This window comes from Balaenoptera musculus, chromosome 3 (assembly GCF_009873245.2).
Source record: "Balaenoptera musculus isolate JJ_BM4_2016_0621 chromosome 3, mBalMus1.pri.v3, whole genome shotgun sequence".
NCBI lineage: Eukaryota > Metazoa > Chordata > Mammalia > Artiodactyla > Balaenopteridae > Balaenoptera > Balaenoptera musculus.
Window position 1 is genome coordinate 142,803,973 of NC_045787.1, and position 19,670 is coordinate 142,823,642.

General features: G+C 45.0%; 1 protein-coding gene across 1 annotated transcript in view; it reads left to right on the top strand.

Annotated features, from left to right (window-relative positions):
• The window catches only part of ATP10B (ATPase phospholipid transporting 10B (putative)), a 116,531-nt gene that overhangs the window by 66,507 nt on the left and 30,354 nt on the right, over nucleotides 1-19,670 (top strand). Inside the window, exons 11-15 of the mRNA XM_036845539.1 lie at nucleotides 1,459-2,059; nucleotides 4,601-4,710; nucleotides 6,673-6,799; nucleotides 9,861-10,045; nucleotides 16,576-16,897. Of these exons, the coding sequence (XP_036701434.1) occupies nucleotides 1,459-2,059; nucleotides 4,601-4,710; nucleotides 6,673-6,799; nucleotides 9,861-10,045; nucleotides 16,576-16,897 (1,345 nt within the window). The remainder of the gene's footprint in view (nucleotides 1-1,458; nucleotides 2,060-4,600; nucleotides 4,711-6,672; nucleotides 6,800-9,860; nucleotides 10,046-16,575; nucleotides 16,898-19,670) is intronic.

Consider the following 19,670-nt stretch of genomic DNA (forward strand, 5'->3'; position numbering starts at 1 on the left):
GGATGGATGGGAGGAGGGGGAGCGGGAGGGGGTAAGCCCTGCACAGGGGGACAGGATACTTGGGTCCTAGCCACACTGTCACCATTTCATCACTGTGAGACCTTGAACAGAGCTCTTCTCCTCTCTGGGCCTCAATCTCCTCATTTTTTAAATAAAATATTAAAAGTTCCATATGAGCTCTCTATATAGGTTTCACATTTTTGTGTCTGTCTGTCTGCAGGGTAGATGTTAAATGTTAATATTTACTGAGCACTTGCTGTGTGCCAAGCTCCATGCCAAACATGTCACCTGCACTATCATTTAATCCGCACAGCCCAACAGTCCTAGGAGGTATGTCTTTGGATTTAACAAGTGAAGAAACAGTGGCGTGGCTCAGAGAGCTTGAGGAACTTAAGGAAGAACATATGGTGAATACATGGCAGAACGATCTGTACGATTCTGTAATAATATCACGGTATAGTGGTATCTGCTTTTTAATGGAGGGTTAAAAAAATAATTAACACCATGTGTGAAGTTCTGCCAGTTTGGAGATAATGCACCTGGATGGCCACTCATAGGATGTTATACTCTGAATTATTTTTCAGTACAGAAGATAGATTTATCTTCGATTATCCACATACTCTCACCCAAGCTCCCTTGTAAGTGAAAAATAAGAATAATTGGGTGTTACAACATGTGGCCACAAAATCAAGAAAAAAAGGGTTCATCCAGGCACCAAACCAGAGCCCCCATTATTACACCCAGATTCTAAACTACCCTGAAAAGTTGGCAAGTAATCAGAAGTCTTCAGGGAGTTTTAGGAACGCAGGAAGCATTATCTGAGAAACTCTCCCTATTTTCAAGAGAGAAAGAAGTACCATTTGGGGAAGGACAGCATCCAATTCTCAATTTTCACGGTAATGGGGAGGCTTTAGCTGGCAGGTAGCGCAAGAGCCCAATCCCTGGAGTCAGACGGACCCAGATTTGAGACCCAGCTCTGCTATCTACACCCTGGGTGATCACAGCCAATTTAACCTCTTTATGCCTCAGTTGCCTCATCCAGAAACTGGGATAACGATAGGATCCCCTAGCGTTGCTGGGAGGATGAAGTGAGATGTTGCGTGCAAAAATAAAGCAGACGAGGCGCTGGTAAGGGTGCAGGGCATGTGAACCCCTACTATGAGTCTGGCTGTTGTCTCCTTTGCTTTGCTTTGCTTTGCCCATGATCAGAGTGGGATGGTCATAAGATAGAGGAAAATGAGTATCGCCAATCCCTAGGAAGTCAGGGCTGGAAGGAAACCAATGGCCCAACTCCCTCATGTTATAGGTGGGTAAACCGAGGCTCACAGAGGGGAGAACACTTGCCCACCATCACTGAAGGCCCACCTAACTCACTGATTGCAAAATGAGATTCATAAGACAGCTTGATAGTTTTCCCAACCTGGAGAGTCATGGTCTCCTTCCCTCCTCTACCACAAGGTCACAGTGCCACCCTTGACCAAGGCTCTGGTGACATCCCTGGAGAAGATTCAGCAGCTGTTCCACAGGTTGAAGCTTTCGAGCCTCAGCCAGTCATTCTCGACCACCGCACCCTCCGACATGGGCCTGGGGGAGAGTTTGGGGGCCAACATGCCCACCACGGACTCGGAAGAGAGAGACGACACGTCTGTGAGCAGTGGCGGCTACTCCACTGACGGCGGCTACAGGAGCAGCACGTGGGAGCAGGGTGACGTCCTGGGGGCGGGCCCGGGTGCCTCCCTGGAGGAGGTGCTGCAGGCCCCGGCCCTCAGCCTGGCCGGCCCCGAAGTCTGTTACGAGGCCGAGAGCCCGGATGAGGCTGCCCTGGTGCACGCTGCCCGTGCCTACAGCTTCACGCTGGTGTCCCGGACGCCCAGGCAGGTGACCGTGCGCTTGCCCCAGGGCACCTGCCTCACCTTCGATGTCCTCTGCACCCTGGAGTTCGACTCTGTCAGGAAGAGGATGTCCGTGGTCGTGAGGCACCCGCTGACCGGTGAGATCGTCGTCTACACCAAGGGTGCCGACTGCGTTATCATGGACCTGCTGGAAGACCCAGTCTGCGGTGAGGCCACCTCAGCGGGTTCCGAGGGGAGAGGGCTTATTTAACAGGCGGCGTGGACGGTAACCAGGGGCTCAGGTTATAGTGTCGCTCAGTCCGGCAGGTCCCAACTGGAGCACACACCCTCAAGATGCTCTCCTCAGAGCAGCTTGCTTAACACACACTGCTTTACACGTCTCCACAACCTGGAGAATTACAGAGCTCATTATTAACTTATTAAAGGCTTTGTTTGGGCAGTCTTGTCATAGAGGAACTTCTTTAACTTTATTTATCCCAGTTTCTAGTTTTCCAGACTCATTTAAAGATGGACTCCCCATACACAATTTTTTTCAACCAGGACCTCCATTAACATACCCTAGAACACACTGTGGTTTTAACTCTTAGTTTTGGAGAGAAGCCAACTGAACCCAAAGAGGGAAGTGACTTGAAAGAAGTGGCCCCAGCTAACCAGTGGTAAATCCTATGTGGAGGCGTCCTGAATCCCAGTTCAGAGCTCTTTCCATGCTGCCAGAATTCTGCATCAGGCTCGGTTCACTCTGGGAAGCCTCAGGTGGTCCTCTTTATCATCCCTTTCCCCAGCCTCCCCCAAACAGATTTTCATAAACTTGCTCCAGGCCAGAAAAATGTTCCAAAGTCCCTACATATCAGTGTCCAATTTTGGAACAGCATGAATTAGCGTGCAGCCGCTTCCTGATTGCTAGCAAAGAGAAGACAGTCATGGGGCTGTGATTCTCCCAGGGTAGTAGATTCTAGCCAAGCTTTAGAATTGCCCAGGCAGCCCTGTGCCTCCTGAATTATCAGCTATGGATCAGAGCCAAGAGGTTCATGGAGATTGATGAGTGTTTTGAATGGGAAGGGAGCTAATTAAGTCTCTTCATCCCCAGTCTCTGGCAGACAAGTGAATTCTGTGTTTCCGAGTCAAGGGTGCCATGGCATTCTATCCCTGGGCAACAGCCTTCCACACTGCCCTGGAGATGTTTCTTTCTTTGTTCCTCACCTGATTCCAAAATGGATTACCGATGCCTCCAATAAAAAACACATAGACAGTGTTACTGTAAGATTTGCGAAGCAAAGATTTCAAAAGGAGGGGGAAAAAATAACCTCAGGGTTCAATATATTTACAGTGTTTGAACATTCAATTTGACCCTGAGGTTCCTGGTAGCCTGAGCAAAAATGTAAACTCAAAGGCACACAGGTAGAAGGCAAAAGGTGTTTAATCTCAGGAGCTGATGTCTTTGAAAATAAAATATTGTGGATAGTGCTCAAAAAGATAAGGTGCAAAGACTGTGGTTAAGGTACCAGGAAACCAGTAGCAACTGAAAAATGAGAAAATAATCTTTGAAGGGATTTTTATACTGCATAAAAGCAGCCTTAGAATAGTATCATGGAGAAAGTCAGAGCTTTGTTGGACTTCCTTATACTTATCTTACTGTTAAGAATTGTACTTTTAATTTTGCATTATATGGAGGGATGGACAAAGTGCACAAAATCTGTTTACCACTTAGGGCTTCTAAAGATCTCAATCCAGCCCTGGTAAAGAAGGATTCAGAAGCTTTTTCCAAGCTCAGATTTACAAAGTGCTGCCACTGATTAGTGATGTCTGTAACATCTTAGATAAAGGAAGCGGTGATGGCATCAGTCCTGCCCCATAACCAACCAGCCCAGGCTGAAAAATTCTTTTTTATCTGATAGATCAAAGTACTGGAATTTCAAAAGAAAAAGATAAACTTCTTCTAAGAGAATCGTATTATGTAGGACTTCAAAAGGGGGACTTTGAGCAACACGATGAAATACTTTTCACACTAGATTTATAGGAATCCAAAAAATATTTTTTCTAAGCCGAACTCAGCAAACCCGGTATGGTGAGGAACTTAGTAATGAGATTCAGGTCTGTAGCCACCTTGGAAGCAACTTGCTATAAGGACTAAAGCAGATGACGGAGAAGGTGATGGATAGTATGTCTGAGACTTAGCCAACTGGTCATCCAGGGCTAAACGGGCCACATGGAAAACTCCTTAGGTAACAAGAAACACTCAGACTCCTGGTCCCCTGATTCAGCAGGCCTTCAACCTGACCTACGAATCTCTATCATTGGTTTAAGTTCCCTGGTGGTTCTGATGCAAACAGATGTTTGGGTTATCCATGCTTTTTTTTTTTTTTTTTTTTTTTTGCCTCACAGCATGCAGGATCTTAGTTCCCTGACCAGGGATCAAACCCATGCCCCCCTGCAGTGGAAGCACGTTGTCCTAACCACTGGACCGCCAGGGAATTCCTGCAAACAGGCATTTGGGAACAATACCTGGAACCACCTACCTTCCCTAAATAGCACTTCTCTCAGCCAGACTTTGGATGATCAGATATAGAGAGCAGACAATTTAAGGACCCGTGGAGTTACCGCCTTCCAGGGCAGCCTGGGAGAGCTGGTCCATGTTTGCGGGGGGCGGGGGTATGAGGGAATTCCTCCTCTAAAGATGCCTGAGTGTTAGGAACGGGATCCCTAAGCGATTGCCCACGACCTCATGGGGCACAATGACTATTTGACAGCGACTGACACTGATGTGGAAAAGAAGGTGAGGAAGATCCGAGCCCAGACCCAGAGGCATCTAGACTTGTATGCAAGAGACGGCCTTCGAACACTGTGCATCGCCAAGAAGGTGAGAACAAATTCCACGCTGAGTGGCTGAAAGGCCTCGACCCTGCTTCTGTCTTTTCTATTTCTTTTTTAGAAGATCCTCAACGTTGGTTGTTTTAATATTTTCAAAATTAGCTATCCTGACCACAGAGACCCATGACTTTGACAATTTTGCTGGGACAAAAATCTGAGTGGCAAGGGTCCTTATTAGTGTGGCTTTGTGGTTCCTCGCTTTCCATTGTCTATGTAACTGATAACCTATAACTCATAATTTTTCTAATGTTATAATTTTGCCTTCAAATATCCTTTGAACATTTGCATTATTTGCCTAGATTTGGAATTGGGGAGATTTTATGTGATCACATACAAATCTAGATTTCTGGTTTCTCTTGAAAATGCAGAGGATCTGGAAAACTGGATCTCCATTCTTGAATAGCTACAAATAGCTAGAGCCATGTAACATGTAGCCATGTGACTAGAGCCATGTAGCTGATCCCTTTGATGAAAGATATATTCTGCTGTGTTCTGGGGCTGGTCATGGTTCCTACCATTCCCGATCACATTGCCCTTGGCCCAGCTATAGTCAAGTAGATTACCCACCTTATGCCCTTCAGGTCTTTCACTTTGCTGCCCCTACAGGAAAGGAGGCAAAGAGCTATGAATCCCAGAGCTGGGGCATCTAATGAGGCACCTAAAATCAGATAGGGGAGCTAGGATGGGCATGCATTTCGAGATGGCTAGAAGTGGCTTCTTCTCCATAAATCCCCAGAGCTCTTCGTCTCTTTTGTAGGTGCTTAGTGCACCATAAAGTTTAAGAGCACCCACTTTAAAGCCAGACCTACCAGGGGACAAGTCCCAGTCTCACCACTTACCTGTGGTGTGACCTTGGCCAAGTTTCTTCACCTCTCTGAGTCTGGGGATGTTCTTATCTGTAAAAAGGTGCTAGTGTTCCCTACCTCATATAATTGTCAGGGAGATTAACTAAGATAACACAGGTACAGCGCCTGGGAGAGTGACCAGCATTACTATTCTATAAATTGTAATTCTATCCTTACCACCTTCTATTTTTTATTGACATTATCTATTCCTATTTTGCCTCCTCTGATAAGACTGTTCATCCTTGAGAGCAAGAGGCCTACCTGTGTCCCCTTGGTTTTCCCTACAGTGCCGTGCACGGAGGGAAAATTAAAGAATATTTGATGCTTGAAGAAAAGAGTCATTCATTACTATAAGAGACAGTGAGGATATAAGGCCAACAGAGGGGTCTCAAAGTGCTATGGACTCCAGATATGCCCGCTAGTTGGATTCTTTCAGCCATTGGGCACCCCCGTAGCTGGTGGAATGGTCTACCAGGCTATGCAATATCTGGCTGCTCCTTACCTTTCCAGCTTCATTGCTGGTCCTCTCCACCTGGCTCTCCATCCTTAAGCCAACTGGTATGTTCAACGGACAGAAAGAAAGCCAAGTCCATTGCTATTTCATGGCCTTTGAACTTACCCCTCCCTGTGACAGAACCCTTCTCGTCATTGGATCTCAGCCTACATGTCACCTTGTCTAAGGGACCTGACGATCCAAATGAAATAACCCCTCTTCCCACAACTATCCCCCTACCCTGTCATACGCCATCATATCACCCTCTTTGTTTTCTATATGGAACTCCTTGACATGATCCATTCTTCTAAATTATTCACTTGGATAATGTCTCTCACCCTCCACTAGCACATAATCCCAGGCCTATAGGATTCTTGTCTGTCTTGATCACTGCTATATCTCCGGTGACCAGAGCATCACAGAAGTTTGATGATAATGGAACACGAAGAACAATCCTTCATCAATTCAAGACTCAAAAAAAAAAAAAAACTATTGAGGGAAAAGCCCCATCTAATTGTACAGTGAAGCTCAAACTGGCCCGTAGGAGGCCCAGCACATGGGCAGGGGGAGGGAGTCACCCAGAGCTGTGAACAAGCCTCTTCCTGTTGCATAGATCTTAAGTGAAGAGGACTTCCAGAGATGGGCCAGTTTCCGGCGTGAGGCTGAGGCGTCCCTCAACAACAGAGATGAGCTTCTCATGGAGACAGCACAGCACCTGGAGAATCAACTCACCTTACTCGGTAGGTAAAAATAAGTTATCATTACATTTTAAAAAAGGAATGCTGCAAGCTGGAAAGGGAGTTCTTGGCCTTGATTCTGACACTGCTACAAATGTGTCTCAGTTAGGAACCTCCCTGGGGTGCCCTTCCAGGCATTTGGCGCCAATGGGCTGTGCCAATATCCAACCCAGACTCCACACACAGCTTCCTGAGGATGCCCCAGGAGCATTCCTGCACTCCCTGCTGGATGAAGCCTGGTCGCTTCTTCTCCAGTCGTTCAAATGTTTACTGAGCACCTACTGTGTGCCAAGTAGCATGCTAGGTATTGTGGCTACAACAGGGAACAAGAGCCGCAGACCCTCACCTGAAACTAACACAACATTGTAAATCAACTCTACTCCAATAAAAATTTAAAAAAAAAAACACAGACCCTGCCCTCCTGGAGCTCAGAGTCTAGCAAAGACACTTGGATGATTAAACAAGTAATTTCAACAGAGTGTGATGAGAGCTGGGCTGGAAGATGTACCTGGTGGGATGAAAGCACAAAGGAGAAGGTGGCAACCTACTGTGGAGCCAAGGAGGGTGCAGGACAGCCGGAACTGAGCAGAGAAAAGGAGCTGGTCAAAGGGGGAGGGTGTTCCAGGAGCGGGAAGGGCCCGAATGAAGGCCTGGAGGCAAGAAAGCCTGCGCTGGCTGGAGACTCGGAGGTCTTCTACGGCTGGACCACAGAGCGCGGGGGAGATAACAGGATGAGGCGAGGTGAAAGAGGTCGGCAGGAGGCAGGTTATGAAGGGCCATGTGAGTCATAGGCTGAAGGTTTGGAGAGGGGAAGGGAATCAAAGCAGGGACAGATTTGTGTTTTACAAAAATCACTCCGCTGCTGTAGTAGTTAGATACATACTCTCGAGGGAAAGATGGAAAACACCAGCGAAGAGACAGCGTTGGATTTCTGTTGAAGGAAAAGCATTGCCAAGGGAGAAGGGGGAGGCTTTATTTATCAGACTAATCTCTTCACAGCTCGGGAATAAGATCCAGGAAAGGCGATGCCTGAACAGCATGCGCATACTGGCCATGTGGCAAAAGGCTTCTTTCATCTTGGGAGGCAGTGCTGGCCTGGGGATGAAGGCCACATCTTGGTCCTGTGGAGACCCTGCTGTGTGCCCAGGGACACATTCCCGCCCCCATCTGAGCCTTTGCGCCTCCTCTGGCTAAGTCACCAAGCTCAGCCAGGCAGGGTTGAAGGGGGAAGACCCAGGGTCACTGTAAGAAGACGGTAATACCTCTTTGTATATAAAAGGTACCAGCAAGATCTGGTCAGATGGGTGGAAAACAGGGGGAGACAGGTTTGCTCCCCACCTCCTTCGGCTTTTTTGTTTCCTGTGTTTGGACTGCAGGGGCCTCTGCCTGCTGCCTCACAAGGCCCCCTTGAAAGCTGGCCTCGAGAACCCATTTTAACAGGAACTAGAGGGTAGCTAGTCCAGACAGCGCCATCCGGCACCCCGGGCCACCCCCGGAATGTCAGCCCATTAGGGCACCTGACCCCCTTCACACCCTCTCCCCTGCGGTCTCTTTTGTTTCTGGGGAGCCTTCTGGCCTCAGCTGGTGAGAAGTGCCCCTGAGCCGGTAGTGCATGAAAGAGAACACGCTTGTCAGGACCCGTCGGCTTCCCTGGCTGAGAAAGGCTCTCACCACCTTCCTGTTTCATTTTCTCTTTCACACAACTAAATGTGTTTTTCCTGCTCTCTCCTTCACTCTGCCTCCCGGTAACACACATCATTTTCAGTCTCACCTTCCAGGCGAACGCTCGGCGGAAAAGATGGGGATCGGGCATCACTTTTCATGGGTTGGTTTACCTGTGCCCTCGGGCCTGAAATACACAACAGGCACATTTCAGGATAGAGAGGTTTGTTTTCTTCCCTCAAGATGGCTTGCGATGGAGAGGACTAGGGCTGGGAAGAGATTTCATCCTGCCACGAAGAAACTGCCGTGCCATTAAAAAGCTGCCATGCATTCACACCGAGTCCCACAGTATTAAATCAACTTTTCAATATGCATCTAATGTAACTGCTTTGCCAACCTATTGTCACTCGGGATTATTAAAAGAAATGGCACGCCTGTTCCTGCCCAGAGTGAGATGGGTAGCCATTAGTCTGTGGTCTGAAATGAATCTCAGTTTAAATGCAGATTTATTTTTGCTTCATCACTTAGCAGCTATTGGATATTTGGGTATAGAATCATCAGCTTTGGCTCAAAGCTTGAGACCATTCAAAAAATGATGGAATCCGCATCTTTAATGCCCTCCAAGAACGTTATCAAAAACCCAAGTCTCTGTTAATTCTGCGGTGAGCGCTTGCAGAGCAAAGATTCCAGCCTCTCCATATCTTTCCACTCCTCTTGCCGCTAGGCCAGTCCAGCCACACCAGCTCTCCTCTGACTGTCAGCCCTGAATCTCATCCTGCTGCCTCCACCCTCCAATCTATTCTCTAGAATGATCTTCTTAAAATTCACAACGGATTCCATCACTCTCCAACTTAACTCCCTTTAATAGCTTTCTTTGCTACCAAATAAATGCCAGATCCCTTCATGCCCTGACAGGCTCTTCATGGTCCAGCTCCTCCCCTCCTTGCCTGGCCTCGTCTCTCACCCTACTCTGCCTGCCTTTCTGTGTCATCTTCTGCTCTGACCTCTGGGCCTTCACACATGCTGACACCTCTGCCTGGAATTCCCCTCCTTCCCCACCTTTTGGGTTTATCTCCCAGGTCTGAGCTTAAGTGGCCCTTCCTCAGCAAAGCCTTCCCTGACCTTCCAAATGAAGTTCGGGTCTCCTGATATATGTTTGCCCGGCACCCTGGGCTTCTCTCCTCACATAGCTCAGTTATAAATCCTTATTCAACAGGCCTTTGAGCACTGAGAGGGTGGGGACCAGCTCTGTCTATTTCACTGTTTTGTCCTGGGCATTTAGCACAGCCTAGAACATGAGAGATAAGTTAATAATCATTGCCTGGCTTGATAGGGCTTTGGGGAAATTAAGCAGCTACTTTCTCAACATAAATGTGAGTTCTGGTGTCTTTAATCACTCCAGGAGCCACTGGGATCGAAGACCGGCTGCAGGAAGGAGTTCCAGACACGGTCGCTGCTCTGCGGGAGGCTGGGATCCGGCTCTGGGTGTTGACTGGAGATAAGCAGGAGACAGCAGTCAATATTGCCTATGCCTGCAGACTGTTAGACCAGACGGACACCGTTTATTCCATTAACACAGAAAGTCAGGTGAGGCCAAAGTAGAGCTCAAATGTCCAAGTGCGGAGCAGCTTCTAGGCCAACAGGAGATGGGATTGTGGGTGGGACTTGGGTACACAGGAGAAGCACCCCTACTCCCAAGTCTTGGAGTTCCTAGGGTCCTAGAAGGCATCCAGCCCAATATCCTTGACCCCATCCCCACATATGGTTGACCAGTCTATTTATATTACATCTAGCAGTACCTAGGAGCAAGTTGTGCCTCTCTCGAATCTCATCCTTGGCCCAGTCTCCCCATTCTACACGTGAGAAACTGAGGACCACTGGAGCTAAGTCACTTGCCCAGGGCCACCCTGGTAGTTTCTGATGGACTAAGTCTAAAATGCTCTTCTCCGGCCAGGCCAGTGCTATTTGCATCATACTACACTGTTTGCTCACAGATCCTCAATTGTTTGTTTCTTGTACTTTGGATTAACTTATCCATTGAAAAACCCCAATTAAATAGAAATGATTCTGAGTTTAAAATTTCAGCTCCAATTTGTATGCGCAATTTGTTGCCACAGAATAAAACCTGAAGGAAATGATACGTGAGACCAGTATGTTTTGATGGGATGGAGGAGAGAGAGAAAGATAAGCCAAGTTTGAAAACTGCAATCTTCAGCCTGAATAGGTTGTGAGTGGCAGGGAGCAAGGTTTGGAGACAGAGGGCTGTATAAAGTCTAAAGAAGCGTATTTAAAGTCGTAACACAGTTTTATATTTAGGAGGAAAAAATCTATTTTCACGATGCAAACTGCAGAAAGTAAAGTTCCACTATCTCCTTGGCTGATGAATATGGGAAGTAGGTGTTGAGCTGTGTGCTCCTATCAAAGGGAGCAGGACTGGATTAGATGTGCGGTTGTAACAAGGAAAGCAGTGGGTTGCGGTGGGGGCACCCGGAGACCTAGAACATACCATGGGGAGAAGGATGGAGAGAGAGAGGAAGATGGAAGATGGAAAGAACAGCGCAGAAAGAGAGGCAGGAAGGATGATGGAATCTCACTCCTTCACTTTTGCCTGAGGCTGAACTGGACCCAGACTAGACGTTTACAGGTTTCAATTTGGTTTTCATTCCATGAAGACTCCACGTACACATATTTTTTTAAAGAGGTAGTGAATCCTAATAAAAGTGCCAGAGGCCCTTTAGATGAATTGGGAAAATCACTTACTTTCTTGTCAGGTGAACAGATAATGCCATGATTAGATTAAACCCCGATGAATTTTCAAAATGAAACTACTCTCAGGGAACTCTTGGCGTTAATATCATGCCTAGGAAAGAAAGTAATTTGCAGCTTGCTTGAGTGCTTGATCCCTGTCATAGTGTGGATGTCTGCCTGCCCCACTTGCAATGGAAATTCCATTTAATGATCATTTCACTCCAGCAGATTCCAGGAGGGTATCAACAAGCCTGTGAGTGCTCCTGAGGGGGACAGAGTGGGCTTCTGTGGGTTCTGTTAAAGGCAATGCATTCCTGTAGGAAGCAGAAGACGTCTCTTGATTAATTAGCCAAAGTTCCCAAGGAACTGTGGGCCATGTTCCAAGTTGAGCTCAGTCACTGTCAACAATTTTAAAGCTGTCCACAACCCTCCAAGATGGTACCTGAATGTTGGGCCCTGCCTACACCCCCAGGCCCACTAAACCTGGAAAATTAGGCTTTCTCATCCCCTTGGAAAAGTAGTAGGTACAGAGATATGTTAAGACAGAAACTGGGGAAACCCATTCTAAATCTCAGACTTATTTAAACCCCAGTTTAATGTAATTACATATTTGGTGGATATTTCCTCCAAGGGTTTTAATCTGCCTGATTCAATATAAATTGATTTAGGGCTATGGTTTCTTTGTTATGTATCTTAAAGCTATAAGCAAGCTATGGGACCTGTCTAGACCTCAGGGTTCTCATCCATAATGTGAGAAAATTACTAACCCATCACTGGAAATGTTGATCTGTCAAGGAATTTTAGAAGGGACTATATAGTATTAGATAGGAACTGGTAATAGCAACTATTATTGTTATTATTAACAACATATATTGAAGGCTTAATATGGTCCAGATACCATATCTCTCTGAAATTCATTCTTCTCATCTGTAGAATAGGGATTAAAAAGATTTATTTCAGAGGCTACTGGGAGGGTTAAATAAGTTCACAGAAGAACAATACTTACTAGCACTGTATTTATATGAGTTAACAAATTACCCCAAAACGTAGCAGCTGAAGACAGTAAACATTTATTATCCCACAGTATGTGTGGGTTATGAGTCCAGGAGCAGCTTAGCTGGGTACCTCTGGTTCAAGGTCTCTCCTGGGGTTGCAGTCAGGCTATCAGTCAGGGATGTGAGCTCATCTAAAGGCTCAACTGGTTGGGTCATTTGGTGATGGAGAGGAGTCCTTCTTGCAAGCTCACAGACATGATTATTGACAAGCTTTGGTTCCTCACCACAGGGGCCCCTCTACCGAGCTGCTTCATAACATGACAGCTGGTTTTCTCCAGGGTAAGCCATTCAAGAGAGAGAGTGAGAAAGATTGCCAAAATTGGTAGCCACAGTCTTTAGATAAACTGACCTGGGAAGCGACATCCCATCACTTTTGCAGAATTCTCTTCATTAGAAAGGAGTCATTAGTCATAACCACACTCAAGGGTTGGAGATTACACAAGGAAGGACTTTAATACCAGGAGGTGGAGATCATTGAGAACCATCTTAGAGGCTGCCTGCCTCGGTACCTGACAGATACTGAATGTTAAATGAATGGTAACGATTGTGATTATTACATAGAAAATTTGAAATAAGTAAATTCAGAGATTTTATTTTGAAGTTTATATTTCCAGTGACTTGCTGCAGTCACATGTTGGAGGAATTGACAGCATACCTCATTTTATTGCACTTCATTGCACTTTGCAGATACTGTTTTTTACAAACTGAAGTTTCGTGGCAACCCTGCATTGAGCAAGTCCGTTGGCGCCATCTTTCCAAAAGCATTTGATCACTTTGGGTCTGTGTGTCACATTTTGATAACTCTCGCAGTATTTCAAACTTCTTTATTATTATTGTATTTGTTATGGTGATCTGTGACTAGCGTTCTTTGATGTTTTAGGGTACCACAAACTGCACCCATATAAGATAGGGAACCTAACTGATAAATGTTGTCGGTGTTCTGACTGCCCCACGGACAGGTTGTTCCGTCTCCCCCCACTCTCCTCAGGCCTCCCTGTTCCCTGAGACACAACAATATCAAAATTAGGTCAATTAATAACCCTACAATGGCCTCCAAGTGTTTGAGAGGAAGAGTTGCATATCTCTAGCTTTTAACCAAAAGCTAGAAATTCTAGCTTTTAACCAAAAGCTAGAAATTCTAGCTTAAAACCAAAAGCTAGAAATGATTAAGCTTAGTAAAGAAGGCATGTTGAAAGCTGGGACAGACCAAAAGCTAGGTGTCTTGTGCCAGTTAGCTAAGTTGTGAATGCAAAGGAAAAATTCTTGAAGGAAATTAAAAGTGCTACTCCGATAAACACGTGAATGATAAGAAAGTGAATCAGCCTTATTGCTGATACAGAGAAAGTTCTAGTGGTCTGGAGAGAAGATCAGGCTAGCCACAACATGCCTTTAAGCCAAAGCCTAATCTAGAGGAAGGCCCTAACTCTCTTCAATTCCATGAAGGCTGAGAGAGGTGAGGAAGCTGCCCAAGAAAAGTTTGAGGCTAGCAGAGGTTGGTTCATGAGGTTTAAGGAAAGAAACCATCTTCATCACATAAAAGTACAAGGTGAAGCAGCAAGCACTGATGTAGAAGCTGCAGCAAATTATCCAGAAGATCTAGCTAAGATCATTAATGAAGGAGGCTACACTAAAGAACAGATTTTCAATGTAGAGAAAACAGTGTTACATTTATAAGGAAGAAGATGCAGTCTAAAACTTTTATACCTAGAGAGGTCAGTGGCTTCAAAGCTTCAAATGACAGGCTGACTCTGTTAGAGGCTAATGCAGCTGGTGACTTTAAGTTGAAGCCAATGCTCACTGACCATTATGAAAATCCTAGGACCTTTAAGAATTATGCTAAAATCTACGCTGCCAATGTTCTATAAAAGGAACAACAAAACCTGGATGACAGCGTAACTGTTTACAGCATGGTTTACTGAATATTTTAAGCCCACTGTTGAGACCTACTGCTCAGAAAAAGATTCCTTTCAAAATATTACTGCTCACTGACAATGCACCTGGTCACCTAAGAGCTCTGATGGAGATGTACAATGAGATTAATGTTGTTTTCATGCCTGATAACATGACATCCATTCTACAGCTCATGGATCAAGGAGGAACTTCAACTTTCAAGTCATTATTTAAGAAATACATTCCATAAGGTTATAACTGCCATAGGCAGTGATTCCTCTGCTGGTTGTGGGCAAAATAAATTGAAAACCTATGGAAAGGATTCACCATTCTAGATGCTATTACGAACATTTGTGACTCATGGGAAGAGGACAAAATATCAACACTAACAGGAGTTTAGAAGAAGCTGATTCCAACCCTCATGGATGACTTTGAGGGGTTCAAGACTTCAGTGGAGGGAGTCACTGCAGATGTGGCGGAAATGGCAAGAGAACTGGAATTAGAAGTGGAGCCTGAAGATGTGACTGAATTGCTGCAATCTCATGATAAAACTTTAATAGTTGAGGCGTTGCTTCTTACGGATGAGCAAAGAAAGTGGTTTCTTGAGATGGAATCTACTCCTGGTGAAGATGTTGTGAAGATGGTTGAAATGACAACAAAGGATTTAGCGTATTACATAAATTCAGTTGATAAAGCAGTGGCAGGTTTGAGAGGATTGACTCCAATTTAGAAAGTTCTACTGTGGGTAAAATGCCACCAAACAGCATTGCAGGCTACAGAGAAATCCTTCATGAAAGGAAGAGTCCATCGATGTGGCACACTTCACTGTTGTCTTATTTTAAGAAATCGCCTCAGCCACCCCAGCCTTAGCAACCACCACCCAGATCAGTCAGCAGCCACGGACATCGAGGCAAGACCCTCCCCCAGGAAAAGGATTACAACTTGCTGAAGTCTCAGATGATAGCACTTTTTAGCAATAAGTATTTTAATTAATATATGTACATTTTTTTTGGACATAATGTTATTGTATACTTACTAAACATAACTTTTATATGCCCTGGGAAACCAAAAATTTCATGTGACTCACTTTATGGCAATATTCACTTTATTGCAGTGGTCTAGAACCAAACCCACAATATGTCCAAGGTATGCCCGTAGATACTGTGTGCCAACCCCAAGTTCCAGCAAGGACTACCTTGATCTCTTTCCCAGAAAAGTGCTGCGGGTATAACCACCTGCTCCTGACCTCCTTCCTGTGGCCCTGCTAGGTCCTGTGCACGTCCTATTGCTTTCAGTGCTCAGTGTAGCATCCCCTAAAGGAAGCCTCCAGAACAATGAACTGCAGTCCTACTCAATCCAGAAGAAATTATTCCAAATATTCTCAGAAGCTTCTAGATCAGGGGTCTCTACACTTGTCATTTCAGAACAACCTTCACGATTTTTGCCTAAATCCACATATTCTCTATACTGTTGTTTATTTAATGATTTCATTTAAATAGACTCACTTGGAACTTTTCAAAACTTATTTCTAGAAGAATTTTTTAGCACTACAGTAAATGAAAAATCATCATCCCTTGCCACGGATAAAAGAACACTGCTAAATAAAGACCCCGTGAACAGAACAATGAAATTAAAATTGATAACACAGCTGACTGCCACCACTTTTCTCTATCTTTATTTAAAAGTGATGTTTAAACAAGTGAAAGAGGTATTAAGGATATCTTTAGATCCAAGATCTGTCTTTATCTTTGATACAGTCAAAAGTAATGGAGGAGAATTGATAAGAGGAAATAATTTCTTCACCATGTTTCAAGGTAAACATCAGAAAAAAATCAATAAGACTCACATACATGGTCAGTTTTAACCAGTACGACCAATGCATTTATACAAATAGATAAACACGCAGTCAGTGTATTTTTTCAGTTAAGAAGCCACAATTCGAGATGACCTTGGGCAAGTTACTAAGGATTTCACTGTTTCAATTTCCTCATCTCGAAACTAAAGTCAGTAATACTCACCCTACCTACCACATAGGAATGTTCTGAGGAACAAGGGAGAACAGAAATGACGTGTGAGAAATGGAAAGCAGGACACCAGCATGACACATTGTCATCATTTACCATCATATCAGTATCATTTACTACATTCTGTCATCCCTGTAAAAGTCCCCCATCTTGCTGAGCTGTCTCCACTCCCATTCCCAAGCCGTCTCTCCTATTTTGGCCATTAATTTGGTTCCAAATTACTATTGCTTTGATGCTGTTTGAAATATTGCAGAGAAATGTCAAAATCAGAGAGTGAAATCCCAGGTCATCTCTATGGGGGTAGAGTTTTATAACTCTTTAACTAAAGGATAAAGTGACATTTTTAACCTGTTTCCAATGTTGCTTACTAACACCAAATTCATTATTCTGCTCTTTATAGGAAACCTGTGAATCCATCCTCAACTTGGTATTGGAAGAGGTAAAGCAATTTCATGGACCACAGAAGCCGGACCACAAGCTCTCTGGGTTCCGCCTACCTTCTGCGACGCCACCCCCCGCCTCAGGAGCTGCAGTTCCAGAGGTTGGATTGGTCATAGATGGGAAGACGTTGAATGCCATTTTCCAGGGCAAACTGGAGGAGAAATTTCTGGAGTTGACCCAGTATTGCCGGTCTGTCCTGTGCTGCCGCTGCACCCCACTGCAGAAGAGTACGCTCGTCAAGCTGGTGCGAGACAGGCTAAGAGTCATGACCCTTTCCATAGGTACCCGTCATGTGGAGATGTGGGGGGGAGCTGGGCAAGGCCACTCTGGACCAGAGGTGAGGGGTCAGGTGTCACTGTCAGGATGCTCAGGCTGAGGGTCATTGTCTTAGAGGGAGAGAGTTCAAAGTGACAATCAAGATGTGGCAGTCAGCAGGTGAGCAGAAGCTAAGCAGAGTGGGAGAGCAAGTCCAAGTTCTCAGGGTGAGCAGGTCTGCTAAGGAAAAGTCAGGACTTGGATGGAGGCCAAAGCCAAGAGGGGCCTCAAGTTCAGAATGTCCAGGTAGCTCAGTATACATTCAGGCCCACTCACTTCTGGGATGCCGACCATGTGCCCTTCAACACTTAACACATAGCACAATACCACGCACCTCAGGTGCCTGTGGACTTGATATTCTGTCGAGTGTTGATGGCTGGTGGGGAGATTTTAAAAGTGAAGCTTGTCCCGCATTTAGTGTTGTATATTCATTTCTAAATATAAGACTCCACACAAAGCATACTCTCAATAAACGCTGGCTTCTTGGTTGTTGAAGAATTTCTCATAGGGGATTAAATTTTAGCCATGGTTGAGGGAGAGAAATTAAGTGTCCTTACTTCAAACCTCCCAGGAACAACCAAAGCTGGTTTACAAGAACCTTCACGATCTGGGCTCCATTGTCTCTCCAGCCACCTTCCTCCCCCCAACATTCAGCAGTCCATGTCCCAACCACATGAAGCTGCTTTCCATTCTCCAGGAGCCTTGTCCTCTCTCGCTTCCTGACCTTTGCTCAAGCCGCTTCCTCTGTAAAACCTCCTCCACTCCCGCCTAATGTTCCTTTACTCCGTGGGCTCCCACAGAGTTCCACAGCACTGTTACGCCTTCAGTGCTGGGCTGCTCAGGAGACCAGACGTTTCTTGAATGGAGGGCCAATGTCAGTCTTACTCAGCTCCATCCCGTGCCCAGCGCATACCGAGCACATGGGAAACGTTACTTTCGTTTAAGGACATTCTTATAGATGGTTCAGGTTCTCTTCCTCCTACAAAGACATGGAAAGAGATTTTCTTTCCTGGCATTTCAAATAAGGGGCCTACTTTACATTGGTGGGTGTTTTTTTTTTTTTTTTCCTTTTCTCCTGGTCTTCAGGTAAAAGCAGTTCAAAACCAGAAAAAAAAAAAAAAAAAGGAGTGGGCAGAAAGAATAGAGGGAGCAGAGCTTTAGCAACTGCATCCTAATTTTATTCCCTGAATTGTCCTCTTCAAACCTTCAAACACGTTCAAGGCAATAGCCCAGGATTGATTCCCAGAGGTGAGGGACTGGCTTCACTGCCACAGCCGCAGAAACAAAACCAGCAGGGCAAGAAATAGCAGGATTCCACACCTCTGCTTCCACTGCTTTGCTAACAGAAGAGATTAAAGGGTGGATTTGTTCTGCCATGGGGAAGATGAAAATCATGCACTGCTGTGCTATCAAGGAAAAAAAAAATCATCGTTAGAAGAATAACAGCAACTTACACTGACAAAATTTTTGAGCTTAATGAATTTTGTTGCCAGATAATTAGGAGAAGAAAATTTTCTCCCCCTAATCCATATTCTCTCTAATATCTCATATAAATTGACTTGCAGATTATTATAAGAACCCACTGGAAAAACAGGTGGCGCCAGGAGAAGGAGAAGGATGAAGGCAGTTCAGTCTACAAATCATGGCCCTCAAGCTGAGACTGGCCCAGTGCATATTTCTGTAGAGATGCTAAGAATGGTTTTTGTGTTTTTAATGGTAAAATGTGTAAAAACTATTTGCCTCTCAGCAGGAACAGTTGTTCAGTTTTGCTTCTTGGCCCACAAAGCCTAAAATATTTACTATCTGGCCCTTTACAGAAAAAGTTTGCTAAACTCTAGTCTGATGGGTAAGGCATCATAGTCTGGAAAAGCCAGGCTTGTGAGGAAGCCCTCACTGTTTAGAGCTGTGCCGTCCAACATGGTTGCCACCTGTTAGATGTGGCTATTTAAAGATAAATTTAAAATTAAATAGAAATTCACCAGCCACATTTCAGTAGTCATAGGGGGCTAATGGTTTTCAAATTGGACAGTAAAGATATAGGACATTTCTATCACAGAAAAATCTGCTTGACGGTGCTAGTATAAAAGGTGGCATGTGTGTGTATGTATTTCCATGCCCTAACCTCCAGTTTCCTGAAACAACTGATTCATTGACTGGGAACTCAAGGTGACTCACTGTACCTCAACCTAAAAAATGAGTCAATCCCATGTTCCTATATTTAGAAACATCACTGAACATTGTCTCTGTCCTTGGGCACCATTGACAATCTCTGATGATTTAGCAGTCCGGCATTCCAGTTGTCTTGATATGGTCAGTATAAGTTCTACTGAGTGAGGGGAGGTATGCTGGCCGTGGAAACAGAAAGATCTTAGTTCCAGTGCTTCCAGGTCCCTTCATTACCTGGATTATTACCTTGCCGAGTCCCTGTGTTGCTCAGATTCTCCATTTGCTTCTCAGTGAAGCCCACTGTAACACCTGTGAAGGCCTTTTTGGCAAACTGAAAAGCACTGCCCAAGGCTCACATACCACTGTATTCCCAATACCTAACATTGTACCTAAAAAAAAGACACAATAAATCTTTGGTAAATGATAAAGAAAGAGTAGGGCTTCTTGTCCAAAGAAGAAAAGATCTGTCAGGCTAAATGCCTGTAGCAATGACTCTTCCTATAGGACTATTCAGAGCAATGTTAAAAGGATTCACTTATGCACAAAATAGGGACAATTTAGTGCCACTTGTAT